General features: G+C 58.3%; 1 protein-coding gene across 1 annotated transcript in view; it reads left to right on the top strand.

The window, feature by feature from the left end:
* AP2A2 (adaptor related protein complex 2 subunit alpha 2) overlaps positions 1 to 13,801 on the top strand; it is a 63,528-nt gene that overhangs the window by 45,401 nt on the left and 4,326 nt on the right. The window contains exons 7-16 of the mRNA XM_082845664.1: positions 533 to 641; positions 1,953 to 2,103; positions 2,937 to 3,105; positions 4,238 to 4,375; positions 5,286 to 5,468; positions 6,050 to 6,147; positions 6,537 to 6,768; positions 6,876 to 7,049; positions 10,167 to 10,327; positions 12,930 to 13,012. Coding sequence (XP_082701790.1) covers positions 533 to 641; positions 1,953 to 2,103; positions 2,937 to 3,105; positions 4,238 to 4,375; positions 5,286 to 5,468; positions 6,050 to 6,147; positions 6,537 to 6,768; positions 6,876 to 7,049; positions 10,167 to 10,327; positions 12,930 to 13,012 — 1,498 coding nt within the window. The remainder of the gene's footprint in view (positions 1 to 532; positions 642 to 1,952; positions 2,104 to 2,936; positions 3,106 to 4,237; positions 4,376 to 5,285; positions 5,469 to 6,049; positions 6,148 to 6,536; positions 6,769 to 6,875; positions 7,050 to 10,166; positions 10,328 to 12,929; positions 13,013 to 13,801) is intronic.

The raw sequence follows: 13,801 nt of genomic DNA, 5'->3' as shown, positions 1-13,801 counted from the left end.
GCGTCCCAGGTCACTCATGACCTAGTGTCGCTCGCTGCTGCGAGCTTTGTGACAGGAGCCGCTCCGAGCTCCCAGACGCAGGACGTGGGGAGGTGCTGGGCTGCGTGTTGGTGGGCGTGTGCTGCCTTAAGGGACAGTCCCGTGTTCACAAGGCTGAGGGGGTGTCTGTCCTGCCCAGACTGCGTGGGACAGGCGGGTGGCAGCGTGATGGGAGGCCGCTTGCTTTTGGGCCAGGCGGGGCCTGTGCTCGGGGCGGTGTGGGTGCAGGGCTGATGACTGAAGGCCTCCCTTCTGCGTTGAATGCACTTTCCCAGTCTAGGCTCCAAGAACTCTGTACTGAGTGCAGCGTCGCTCTTGTGCTCTCGGGGTCGGGTGCCCAGGGTTTGTGTCCTGCAGGGGAGGGGCGTCATCGCGCAGTGGCTCCTCCTGGGGCCTGGGCGCCTGTGCTCCTGCCCTTCAGACACAGACAAGTGTGCCGCACGCTCTCAGCACACCTGCCCGTGGTGTCTCATCCCCCTGTGCTGTTTTGCAGATCGTGACGTCGGCCTCCACAGATCTCCAGGATTACACGTACTATTTCGTCCCGGCTCCCTGGCTATCAGTCAAACTTCTGAGGCTGCTGCAGTGCTACCCGCCCCCAGGTGACAGCCGTGCAGCAGAGGCCTCTCCGCAGGGGTTTCCTGCAGCGTTTTAGGGTTAGGGCTCTCGTTGGCTACCTTTAAAGTCCTCTCCGGTGCTGGCTCTTGTTCTCTGGATCTTTCTGTGGTGCTGCCATGGCTCTTGGCTTTCCCCAGCAGCTGGTAGAGAAATCACAATTTTGGTACGGCTCGGGGTGATCTCTGCTTTTACGAATAATTCTGGAAACTGTTTGAAACCTTACATCCTAAGTAGTTAACAATCTGTAACCTTAAAGTACACATCACGGATGTTGTTATGTTCGTGTTTTATTCTAAAACGTTACATTTGACTAGTATGGTAGGTATCTAGAAATAGAATTTCCTGGTTGAAGAATGCACAAGAGAATTTGCATTCAATACTTCCAAATTGCCTCTACAAAGATGGTTTTGTTGTTGTAACCTTTACATTTTAATCTTCATTTGTGTTTGTACAAGGTATGTCTTTGTTAACTTCCAGTAACTTTCCATTCTGAGTCTGTTCTATACTAAAGCGTGAGTTGCACGCCCTGCGGCAGAGCCCTCGCGTGGGAGCGGGACCCCGCCGTTGCCTCCCACTCCCGCCCACCGGCTGCCCCCATCTCTCCTGCGGCAGTAGTTCTCTCCGTGGAACTGACCTCTGCCTCCTTTATTCCGAGATCTGGGGCGACTCCGACCCCCGATGGGGGTGGATCTCATCACCCTCCTCCTCCTTTCAGGCCCCTGCCCCCAACCCCGGGGCGGCTTTGGGAGCCCTGCCCTCCGTCCGCTCGGGTGCGCAGGGCCCGCCCTCCCTGAACAGCTGGTGGTTGGGCAGGTGCCTTAGATGCGCTGCAACAGTTTCTGGAGTTCTGGTATTTTTATTGCTTTCTCAGTCTTTTTCTTGGTGCATTATTTCTTTTCTTCCGGTTTGACTAGAACTTAAATTCTTTCTTTCTCATTTATTGCTCTTCAGACTGTTTTCTCTATTTCTGTTGGTAATACAGGTAGAGGAAGAAACCTTTTGCCCCCCCCCTTCCCTCAAACTTCGACATCATGTGTTTTGTCCACGTCTCTGAGATTTTATTTTCCTTGACTTACATAATCTATATTTCAGCAAAAACTTGTGTATGTTATTTGTGTTAAAATGTATGAGTAGTTACCCTGGCTGGCAAATCCTCTTACTTTAAGCAGCCACACGGTTTGAGTAGGGGTCCTCGCCCTTCGTTTTGGGGTTGTGAGATGAAGGGTACCAATACTCAGGCGGGGCGGCCGCGTGGGCCAAGGGGAGCCAGGCCAACGTCTGTCTGTCTCGCCCAGAAGACCCTGCAGTGCGAGGCCGCCTGACCGAGTGCCTGGAGACGATTCTGAACAAAGCCCAGGAGCCGCCCAAGTCCAAGAAGGTGCAGCACTCCAACGCCAAGAACGCCGTGCTCTTCGAGGCCATCAGCCTTATCATCCACCACGACAGGTGGGCCCCGCGGCCTGGGCCCCGCGCCACCCTCCCTGGCGGGCCACCCTGCGCGCACTCCGGCCTCAGACCCTCCACGCCGTGAGCGTGACTGCCGTGGTCTTACTTCCCCCAGACGGCTGCCCTGCTTCTCTTGGGCATCCTGCCCGACCCGCTGCTCCCAGGGCCACCTGGGAGTGCAGCATGAGCATGTGTGTCCTCTAGGCTTTGTTGGTCCGAGGCCGTGGTGGGAAAGTGTGTGGAGGTGGCATGGGGAGGGGAGGGGGCGGGGGGCGCTCCTGCGGCCCCGCCTTCCTGCAGCGCTTCCGCCGGGTGCAGCTGCCGGAGCTCTGCGGTCCACGGGGCTGGGCACCGGTGACGAGACTCTCCCTCTCGGAGCGGCCTCCCTGTCCTTGTTAAGTGTTCAGAGGGCAGAGTAAAGAGCGAGCAGAGACGTAACGCCGCGTTTCACGTAGTCGGTGCTTAAGTAGCCAGTAACCTCTGTTGTATCACCTCCGTCTGTGCGTCTGTCTCTCGGTGTCGCGGCTTTCGTCCAGCTGTCGGCCAAGCGGGTTCTCTGGCTGAGGCTTGGTGAAAGCCGGGTCCCCTGCCGCCCCCGCCCCGCCAGCTTGGCGTGGAGGCTGGGGGTCTCAGCTGCCCTCGACCCTCTGGAGTCAGGGGTTCTGCAGATGCACTCAGAAATGCTCTGGGGGACGCAAGGCACGGGTCCTTGTGTGGTACCAACTAGAGTGAGCGTCAGGTCTTGCGTCCCGGGAGGCCGCGGTGGCCGTGAACGTGGCACGGCCTAGGCCGAGTGGAGGACCCCTGCCCACCCACCTCTCCCGTCCGCACAGCGAGCCAAACCTGCTGGTCCGCGCCTGTAACCAGCTGGGCCAGTTCCTGCAGCACCGGGAGACCAACCTGCGCTACCTGGCCTTGGAGAGCATGTGCACGCTGGCCAGCTCCGAGTTCTCCCACGAGGCTGTGAAGACACACATTGAGACGGTCATCAATGCCCTGAAGGCAAGTGTGCTCTTCTGGGGCTGCCTGGCCACGGGGGCGCCTTGTCCCTCATGCTGTCACTCATGAGCTACCAGGGGGTGGGTCCCGCGGTCACTTGGGGTCGTGCGCTCGGGCCCTGGGCGATCTGGCGGGCTGCGTGCATCCCCAGGCGGTTCTGCCCTCTGCCCGCAAGAGACCATGACCACACAGGGCATCTCCCACTGGGCCTGGCACGTGAGCAGAGTCGCAATAAAAATTGGGATTGATAGAAACTGTTCGTTTTGGTAGAAGGATGAAATATTTTGGCCACGTCTCCGAGAAAACTCGCTCCTTGCAGAAGAATATTTGCTTTTGTCAGGGAATTGAAATTCCAGAGCTGGAAGAGCCAAGCTGAGGTCGTCTCCTCTAATGAGGGTTGGTTCCTCAGGGTCAGACACAGCCACATCCACTGCGTTCCTACGTGTTAGAAAACTGAAGGCAGGTGGGGAAGCTACAGAACCCACTGTCTTGGTCCTGGGCTTCCTGCTGAGAACACGTCTGACCCTGTTCCTTTGGGTTTGCGCGTGTTTAATAGACGTTTGTGGTGTGTGTTTTGAACAGGAGCCGTACAAAGGTTTGGAATCGCGCTTTCTGGTGTTTCGAATTCCTCCTGGGTGGTTTTCAGTCACTGCCTGGATCAGAAAGACTTGCTCTTGCCGTGCCTGTGGCTGGGCCCATGGCAGTGCCTCTCATGCTGTCCTGTGCGGGGGAGCAGCTGTGCTCTTGTTTCTGAGGGTCCGGGGTGGGGCTGGGAGCCAGCACGGGGACAGGCTCTCAGGCGACGCAGAAGGGGCCGGTCTGTGACCACACAGCAGGCGGCCTCTGACCCACCCCCTGGGGATGGAGTGTGATCGTGATCTTGGCCGGTCCAGAGCTGCGGGGTCTGAATGCCGGAGTGAGGGGGGCAGTGGGGTGGCAAGTGAGGGGCTCTCGGGGTCCTGGATTTGGGTGCTGAGTGGGCAGAGCTCTGAGTGAGCATTGGGACGGGGGCGGGGGTGGGGGTGCCTGAGCCGCCCGGCTCGGGACCGTGGGAGGGCATGTGTCACAGTGGACTGCCACCGTCCCCTGCCCAGGCTCCTTTCATGTGGCTGTTGGCTCTGTGCTCGTTCCCCAGACGGAACGGGACGTGAGCGTGCGGCAGCGGGCCGTGGACCTCCTCTACGCCATGTGCGACCGCAGCAACGCCCAGCAGATCGTGGCCGAGATGCTGAGCTACTTGGAGACGGCCGACTACTCTATCCGAGAGGAGATTGTGAGTTCTGGCGGCCTGTGTGTCGTCGCCGGCCCCGATGCCTGTGTGTCTCAGCTGAAGTGCGTCCTTGTGTCGTCACCGGCCCCGATGCCTGTGTCTCAGCTGAAGCGCGTCCCTGCAGCCTTGTTGAGAATCTACTACGGACTGGACGAGAGGCCTTTGCTTTAGCTTTTTATCAGCATGTTCAGGGGAGCCTTCCAGTCTTCCAGAATCACTTGGCAGAGGCCCTACCCCTCCCCCCCCGTGAGGAGGTCCCGGGAGGCAGGTGCTCAGCACAGAGGGAGCAGGGCGTGCATGGGGGGTGGGCGCAGCGGGGACACAGGCCGGCGTGGCAGTGAGGGGCCCCCAGCGCCCAGCTTTGGGCCCAGCTCTGGGCTTGAAGGACTCGAAGCCGAGGGCGGTGACGAGGTGGGTGTTCTGGAACGGTGCTCTGGGGTCATTACGGAGGGTCGACTTGGAGGCCAGAGGGTGTGCAGAGCAGGTGGATGGGGGATCTGGGGCGCGGTCAGGAGGTCACGCTGGGGAAGGTGGGCGTGCGGGCGGCAGCGTGGGGGGCCGGGCTCCAGGTTGGCGACCGATGCTGCTCAGGGCAGGCTTGGTGCAGGAGGAGGCTGTACCCGGGGGAGGTGAGGGGCCTGCTTTCCGCGGCCCGGAGCAGGTGCCCTGGGGAGCTGGGAGAAGGGCTGTCGGAGCAGGAGGCCCAGCGAGCGCGGGCGGCACTTTGCCAGCGGGCTGCCTGGGCTGCGGGCCGGGTGGGGGGGGAGGGCGGGGCTCGCTGTGCCTCTCTCGACACGTCCCTCCACGTCTGCTCCTGGAACCTTAGACTTACGGGCTCCTTTGACAAGTGGGGGTCGCTTTGACGTGGGTTCAGGCCCTTCTGAGGCCCTCCCTGAGTGGCCGTGCCCTGCAGGTGCTGAAGGTCGCCATCCTGGCGGAGAAGTACGCCGTGGACTACACGTGGTACGTGGACACCATCCTGAACCTGATCCGCATCGCTGGAGACTACGTGAGCGAGGAGGTGTGGTACCGCGTCATCCAGATCGTCGTCAACCGGGACGACGTGCAGGGCTACGCCGCCAAGACGGTGTTTGAGGTGTGGCCCCGCCCCGCCCCCGCCAGCCTTCCCGCAGGCCGGGCTCCGGCACTGCTCCTGCCTCCGCTGGAGTCTCGGTGCCCTCTGTCCCTGATTTCAGCACAGCGACCCCGGGTGGGAGGCTCTCGGTCAGCGCGTGGCCTCCTGAGCAGGCTGCCCGGGCTGGGGCCTCGGGCTGGCCTCTGTGTGTCCGAGAGCAGGTGTGGGGCCGCCACGGTGGGCTTGTGGTCTCTGTCGGCGAGGGCCGTGTGCCCCCACCCCTGCCCAGGGCCCACGCGTCAGTATTTGGGAGCAGCTCTCGTTCCAGGGGTGGGATCGGCCGTGGCCCTGCCCGTGGGGCTCCCCTGCTACTGACCCCTCTGCCGAAGTGGCCAGGAGAGAAGATGGCGCGGGGAGTGCATTCGGGAGGGGCTCAGGAGGCTCTGGGGGCTGCGGCCGCGTGCAGAGCAGGCTCCCTGGGAAGGCAGCCTGAGCCCGCTCTCCTGGCTCGTCACATGGCTCAGTGGCTTTCTCCGGAGGCCGAGCACTACTGGTGCTTCCTCTGCCTGGGCACCAGGCTCACCGCGCGTGCTCTTCCGTAGGCGCTGCAGGCCCCAGCGTGCCACGAGAACCTGGTCAAAGTCGGTGGCTACATCCTAGGGGAGTTTGGGAACTTGATAGCAGGAGACCCGAGATCCAGGTGAGTCACCCGGGAGCTGGGAGTCCCGCATCCAGTGCCGGGCCTGTGCCCGCTGGTTCACACCCGATGGCCTAGTAGAGGCCAGCTGATGTCCTGAGCTCCCCAGGACAGCCCGTAGCGAGGGGACATCCGCTCTGGTTGGCTGTACAGAACACAGGGATTCTGGGGGGAAGGAGGCATGGCTGATGGCTGGCGCTGTTCAGAGGGAGCCTGGACTCGGCCTGGAGCGGGAACGCACAGCTTCTGGCTGAGCGTGGGCTCACCCCCCCGAGTCACTCCGCACTCACTCCCCGTCTTGTGGGGACACACGGGGGTCAGGCTCGGGCGGGGTGGTCCAGGCGGGGAGTGAGGCGTGGAGGTGACGCTGTGCCCCATGTGTGCCCCCCCAGCCCCCTGACCCAGTTTCACCTGCTGCACTCCAAGTTCCACCTGTGCAGCGTCCCCACCAGGGCGCTCCTCCTGTCCACTTACATCAAGTTCGTGAACCTCTTCCCGGAGGTGAAGGGCACCATCCAGGACGTGCTGCGCAGTGACAGCCAGCTGAAGAATGCTGACGTGGAGCTGCAGCAGCGCGCCGTCGAGTACCTGCGGCTCAGCACTGTCGCCAGCACCGACATCCTGGTGCGCCACGCTGCTCTATTACCCCCCGCCTCGCCTTGGCCACCCTTCTGGGGGCCGGAGGCCATGGGGCTTCGTGCTGCGCTGACCTAGGGCTCCTTTCCCCGCAGGCGACTGTCCTGGAGGAGATGCCTCCGTTTCCAGAACGTGAGTCTTCTATCCTGGCCAAGCTCAAGAAGAAGAAGGGCCCCAGCACGGTGACCGACCTGGAGGAGGCCAAGCGGGAGAGGAGCGCCGACGTCAACGGGGGCCCCGAGCCCGCCCCGGCCAGTGCCAGCGCTGCGGTGGGTCCCCTCCTGAGGGCCGTACCCTGCGTGAGCTCCTGGGGCAACTGGTCCCCGAGATCCGTGACCCTGGACTGTTGTCGTTGGGGGGCAGGCTGACCCAGACGCCTGTGTCTGTCAGCCAGACTATGTCTGTCGGATGGTTGTCTGGGGTCCGCGGTCAGCTCCCACGTCTCCCCTCGGCTTTGGATTTAGAAGACGTGGTCACCCGTCTCTTGCACGACTGCTGTATAGTCCCGCACCCCTCGCTGGTTTCCAGTGGACCCACCTCCTACTGTCCTCAGAGGTTTTTCACTAGTGAGCGCGTTAGAGCGAGCGTCCTGTTCACGCATGATGCCCTGAGAACATGTCCTTTGACGTTCGTCGGGGAAGATGCCGTTTTGAGAGTTGTGTTTCCTTTCTCGGCTCAGTGGAGGGAGCCCGGGGAGCAGGTGCGTTAGCCCTGCTGGGCAGCAGCCCCTGCGGCCCTGCAGGCGGCTCCCGAGGACCTTGGTCTTTATGCTTGGCCTGTCGGGAGGCAGCCTGGAGAGCTGTGTCTCCCCTCCAGGATGCCGGTGCGGCACCATGGACGGTGCTGCTTACGCTGCGCGGCGGCCTCTGTGAGGGCGGGCCCCACTGGTGGCGCGTGCCCGCGTGTGGACGGCCCGGGGCCCGGCTGGTTTGCTCATCCAGAGCGTGCTCGTGTCTGGGTCCTGCTGCTCCTTGGGGGGCGCTTGCCTGGCTCCACGTCTCCTAGTGTGCCCCGGGGCCTCGGGCCCGCCGTGAGGCCTGTGCCCAGACCTGGCCTGGCCCTTGACTTGGGGCCCCGTCACAGCCAGGACCTCTCACCTGAACCCTGATACCTTCTCTCCAGGGGCGCCCTTCGTGGCCCTGTGGATGTGAGTTCCCGTTTGTCCTCACGGCTCAGGGAGCTGGGGCAGGGGGAAGGCCTTGACGGGTCTGGGGAGTTGAGGCAGAAGCAGCAGGACAGGAAAGAGGCTGGGGTCCCTCCTGGCTGGGATTCTCCTCCTGGTGTCTTCTCTCTCCTGTCTTCAAACTCAGAAGGGAGGCCCCGCCGCAAAGTGGCATTGAGATGTCTGGATCTTACAAGAACACCTGGGATGCCTTTTACTTTGGGCAGTAGTGGCCAGAATGCCTTTTATTTAGGGTCGCAGGTCATGCCAGGAGGTGATTTTCTTTGTGGCCTTCCTGGGCGCTCGGCTCAGCTGTGGCTTTGGAGTGCTTGTCTGTGCGCCTTGAGGGTGGGTGTCTGGAGGCTGCCGGTCCTCCTGGGGCTCTGGGCTGGCGGAGGAGCCCAGAGCCACCCTGCGCCCTGTGGTGTGCGGCGCTTCGAGCAGGTGTAACCTGTGCAGAGCCGGGTGCCAGGCTGGCTCCTGGGGGAGGGTCTCCCCGAGTCCTGAGAAGAGGGGGAGGCGGCGAAGCGGCGGGGGGTCCCGGTGCTGCAGGGTAGAGCCTGCACTTGGGGTCTGGGGAGGGAGCAGGCGTCTTAGCGGGGCCTCCCTAAGGAGCAGCCTTGCTTTTGTCTGTCCGTGTTTGACTTAATGGGACAGAAGGGCTTGCCTACTTTAAAAAGCATTTGCACTGTTCTTTGGGAACCAGTGGAGACATTGTGCAGTAGGTGGCAGAGGTGCAGTGACCTCGTCAGGCTGCGGGTTCTGTTGCCCAGACAGAGGCCTTTCTCGCGTCACTCACAGCAGGCTTGGGCCCCGCCCCCCGGGAGCAGCTCCTAACCTTGGGTGGCCAGGCTCCCGAAGATGGCCTCGCTGGCCTTGCTGGCGGGAGGCTGTTGTGAGGGGCTGTGTGTGCGGGAGTGTCATCCCAGGTGCAGGGCCAGGAGCCCCCGTGGCCATTTCATCGACTCTCCCCAATGGCGCAGAAGCTTCTGAGGAAGCGCGACAGCTCCTCTGGGGGCCCCTCCCCTTCTCCTGGGGAGCCCGGCCTGGCCTGTCGGCTCTACCCAGGAGCCCCTTTCACCCGGAGCCGCCCGCTTCCGGGCCGCTTCCAGCCGCAGGGTGGGCCTGGCGCGCTGCGTGCCCTGGAGCCCCAGGAAGGAGGGCCTGGCGCACGGAGTGGAGCTCTTGGCCGGCTCAGGCCCACGTCCTCTCTGCGGGACGGGACACGTGTTCTGTAACGCCTCTTTTGTCTCAACGTGGAATCCATACAGAAGATCATCTGCCGAAGCGTGTAATGTTTTAGAAATTCAGTGCAGTGCTCTAAATGTAAAAGGGAAGTAAGTAGTTATTTATGCTAATGTAATGATTCCCACGTGTACGTCCTCCGCATGGCCTGAGGGCAGGCTGGCCAGTGCCTGGGGTGGGTGCATCCACACTCCTGAGAACGAAGGGGCGTTGGCCTCCTTGGGCTCTCAGCGTGGCTGCCGGCGTGGCTGCGTTCCTGGAAAGATGAGTGAGTGCGCAGTAACACCGAGCAAGGTGTTCGCTGCAGTGACGAAAAGCAGCTCTCGGATGTAGTCTCAGGTGACTGTAAGTGGATATTTGCCCTCGGGAGGGTCCAGGGGGACATTTAAAAGTCACTCCAGATGAGTTCTCACAGGCCTGGTTCTCGCTGCGACAGGAACCTCTCGGTCCTCAGGACCGTGCACGTTTCTGGACTCGTGCGCCCAGGCAGGGGCAGCGCCAGCTCTCTGTGCAGCTGGTGGGGGGCGTCTGGGGAGGGAGCGTGTGGTGAGCTGCGCTGTTGTGTCTCCTGTGAGCTTGGAGAGGGATTTTGGAAGGGCTTTGTTGTGTTCTTTGTCTCTCGCCTAGGATCGAAAAGCAGCTGTTTAGGCACAACACTGTAAGTCAGCTATACTTCGATAAAACAAAACAAAGCAACGAAAAAGCAGTTATTTAAAATAAACCCTGTTCTGCTGGCATTTTGTCTGCCTCCCTCTGTAGCGAAGCAGAACACAGATGACGAAGGCTGCGCCCTAGTAGCTGCTGGCTTTACTTCTTTCATCTTTCCAGACTTCTTCACATGGTTGACAGTGACACGCACAGTCTTGTCTCTGAAACCAGACACTTCTTTTCGGGGTGTGGGTGGGGTGCAGGCCTTTGCGCTTGCCTGGCGCGGTGCCCAGAAGGGTCTGCGCTGACCTTCTCCTTCCCTGTCTTCCAGTCCACGCCTTCTCCGTCGGCAGACCTACTGGGGCTGGGGGCTGCGCCCCCCGTCCCCACGGGACCTCCACCCTCCTCTGGCGGGCTGCTCGTGGACGTTTTCTCAGACTCACCCTCCGCGGTCGCTCCCCTGGCTCCCGGCTCCGAGGACAACTTCGCCAGGTAGTCTGCCTCCTGCATCCCGAGGACAGGGGCTCCCCCCGCCCGGCCAGGCCTGCGCCCTGGGCGCCCAGGGAGGGAGGAGGCTCAGGCGCTGGGCAGGTGAGGGAGTGGTGGGCGCCCTGTGTGCTGTCTGCTCCCGTGGGCTGCGCCTGCCCTGCAGGACGCTTGTGCTCTGCTCTCCGTGCTGTGCCCCTGGGCTCTCTAATCACGCCCTGTGTCTGCCCTCCAGGCACCTAGCTTTTTCTTGAAGAGACGCTCTTCAGTTCACAGTCACTGCTTTGTCCTGTGGGGTCTGCTTCCAAGCCTGCTTCCTGCTCCTCCGCTGACCTGTTCCGTCCTTGTCACCTCTGTCTGACCGGTGTCCCGATGTTCACACCCCTGCTGTGGGCCAGCAGAGTCCTGCATGCGGTCGACTTGGCCCCGTTTCCCCACTTTGAAGGCGAAATCCCAGGCTGCTCTTCCCCGCGCTTCGCTGCGCGGATCCTGCCCCTTTTCCCTGCTTGCTGTCTGTCCCTCTGTCTCTGCTGATCTAGATCCAGCCAGGAGGTGGGGGGCTCCCCCTCCGAGAGGAGAGCGGGTGTGAGTTCTGTTGTCTCCAAGGAGCGGCTCTCGTCTTGGTCTTTGTGACCGCGGAAGAGTTCTTGTGGTTTTATGGTTTCTCCTGTCTCTCTCCGTTCGCCCCGCACACTGACTCGTATTTCCTGTCGCTTGTTGGAAGTGACTGGGGAAGGGCGGGTTTGCAGTGCCGCCAGTTGTCCGTCTGTGGCGGAAAACACTCTTTTTCTTAAACTGAGGTATAGTTAGTTGGTTTACAACATCATATTAGTGTCAGGTGTACAACGTAGGGACTCAACTTTTTTAGGTTATATTCCGTTTAAAGTTATCACAAAATAGTGGCTGTATTTCCCTGTGCTGTACAGTATATCCTTGTGGCTTATCTATCTTATGTGTAGCAGTTTGTACCTCTTACTCCCGTACCCTGTCTTCCCTCTCCCCCCTTCCTTCTCCCTGCTGGTAACCACTAGTTTGTTCTCTGTGTCTGTGAGTCTGTTTGTTTTGTTATATTCATTTATTTTTCAGATTCCACATGTGAATGGCAGCATACAGTATTTGTCTTCTCTGTCTGACTTATTGCGCTTAGCATGACACCCTCCAAGTCCATTCATGTTGCAAATGACAGAATTTCATTTTTGTATTGGCTGAGTGTGTGTGTGTGCGTGTGTGTGTGTGTGTGTGTGTGTGTGTGTTCCATCGTATATTATACCACATCTTTATCGACTCATCCGCTGACGGACACTTAGGTTGCTTTCGTATCTTCACTTTTGTAAATAATGCTGCTGTGAATATTGGGGTGCATGTATCTTTTCAAATTAGTGTTTTCATTCTCCTTGACTATACCCAGGACTGGAATTGCTGGGTCATGTGGTAGCTGTATTTTTAGTCTTTTGAGGAACCGCCATACTGTTTTCCAGTGTTTCACCAATTTACATCCCCACCAGCAGTGTGCAAGGGCTCCCTTTTCTTCATGCTGTCATCAGCATTTGTTATATGTGGTCTTTTTGATGATGGCCGTTCTGACAGGTGTGAGGTGTTGTCTCTTTGTGGTTTTGATCCCCGTTTCCCTGACGGTGAGTGATGTTCAGCATCTTTCATGTGCCTGTTGGCATCTGTATGTCTTCTTTGGAAAAATGTCTGTTCAGGTCTTCTGCCCGTTTTTTAATTGGGTCATTTGGTTTTTCGATATTGGGTTGTATGAGCTGTTTATATGTTTTGGAAATTAAACCTCTTATTGGTCTTACCATTTGCAAATATTTTCTCCCATTCAGTAGGTTGTGTTTTTGTTTGGTTGATGATTTCCTTTTGCTGTGCAAAAGCTTTTAAGTTCAATTAGATCTCGTTTATCTTTGCATTTGTTTCCTTTGCCTTAGGAGCAGATCCAAGAAAATATTTGCTGCAGTTTATGTCAAAGAGTGCTCTGCCTGTGTTCTCTTCTAGGAGTTTTATGGTTTCAGGTCTTACATTTAGGTCTTTAATCCAGTTTGAGTTTATTTTTATATGTAGTGTGAGATGTTCTAGTTTCATGCTTTTCCATGTAGCTGTCCAGTTTTCGCAGCACCAGGGGAAGGGAGAGCAGGGAAGAGGGGAGGGGAGGACAGGAGGGGCAGGGAGGGCCGCCTGGGTGTGGGCGTGGGTGTGCGTGGCCTGCGGACAGCCCCGGTGGAGGCCTTTTGGAGGCCACTGCCGCGTGTCAAGTGGCCGAGCCTGTGGGCCGACCTGAACAAACGTGTGTGCTTTTGCCGTGGCGCCGTGTCCTGCGTCAGTGGGAGCTGTTCACGGTTGAGCAGCGCCTTCACGGAAGGCAGACAACCTGCTCCTGTGGCCATTCCTTGGTTGTGCCGTGTCACCCTCTCAACTTACCTCCCATCTCTAGCGGGCGCTTTTAATGGTGTCCGTCGGAGTATTTGCTGCTTTTCCCTTCCCTCCTGTCCCAGAGAGGTTTTTCTGGTCTTCGTGTTCTTTAAACCCTTTTTCGAAACTGATCTTGGTATTTTTGGTGGGTGGGTGGCTTTGAGTGACTCACATGCTGTCCCTTGTCCCCCAGGTTTGTCTGTAAAAATAATGGTGTGTTGTTTGAAAACCAGCTTCTTCAGATTGGACTGAAGTCTGAGTTTCGGCAGAATTTAGGTATGTATTTTACTTTACTTAATGAAAACTTCTCTTAGAAGTTATGAGGAGAAAGTATTTCCAAATCACAAATCTCAAAAGGGTCTAGTTTCTAGAATATATAGAGGACTCCAAATCAACAACAGAAAAACAACCCCGTTAGAAAATGGGCAGAAGTCTCAGACATTTCCCTAAGGAAGACATTCAGGTGTCCAAAAGAGCATGCAAAGGCGCCCACCGCCACCAATAGTCTGAGAAATGCAGTCAGACCCATCGAGGTACCACCTCATACGCATCGGCACGGCTGCTATAAAAAACAAAACGAGGGTTGGCGAGGACGCAGAGAAATTGGAAGCTTGTGCGCTGGGGGGATGTATTTGCTGCTGTGGCAAACAGTCTGGAGGTTTCTTAAAAAACTAAAAATAAAAAAAAAATAAAAAAACAAACAAACAAACAAAAAAACTAAAAATAGAACTCCCATATATATGACCTAGCAATCCCACTTCTGGGTATTTACCCAAAAGAATTGAAAGGAAAGCAGGGACTGGAACAGGTACTCACATGCCCATGTTCACAGTCACCAAAAAGGTGGAGGCAACCCAAGTGTCCATCCATTTGAGTGGATACACAAAATGTGGTTTAAACACACAATGGAACATTACTCAGCCTTAAAAAGGAAGGAACTTGTGACACAGGCTACACAGGGTGAACCTTGAGGACATCACACTCAGTGAAATAATCCAGTCACAGAAGGACTAATCCTGTCTGATTCCACTCCCTAGGGGTCCCTGGAGGAGTCAGATCCACAGA

Source organism: Leucopleurus acutus (assembly GCF_964270905.1).
Source record: "Leucopleurus acutus genome assembly, chromosome: 8".
Taxonomy (NCBI): Eukaryota; Metazoa; Chordata; class Mammalia; order Artiodactyla; family Delphinidae; genus Leucopleurus; species Leucopleurus acutus.
The sequence above is the reverse complement of the archived record's forward strand: the minus strand, read 5'-3'. Positions and strand labels throughout refer to the sequence as shown.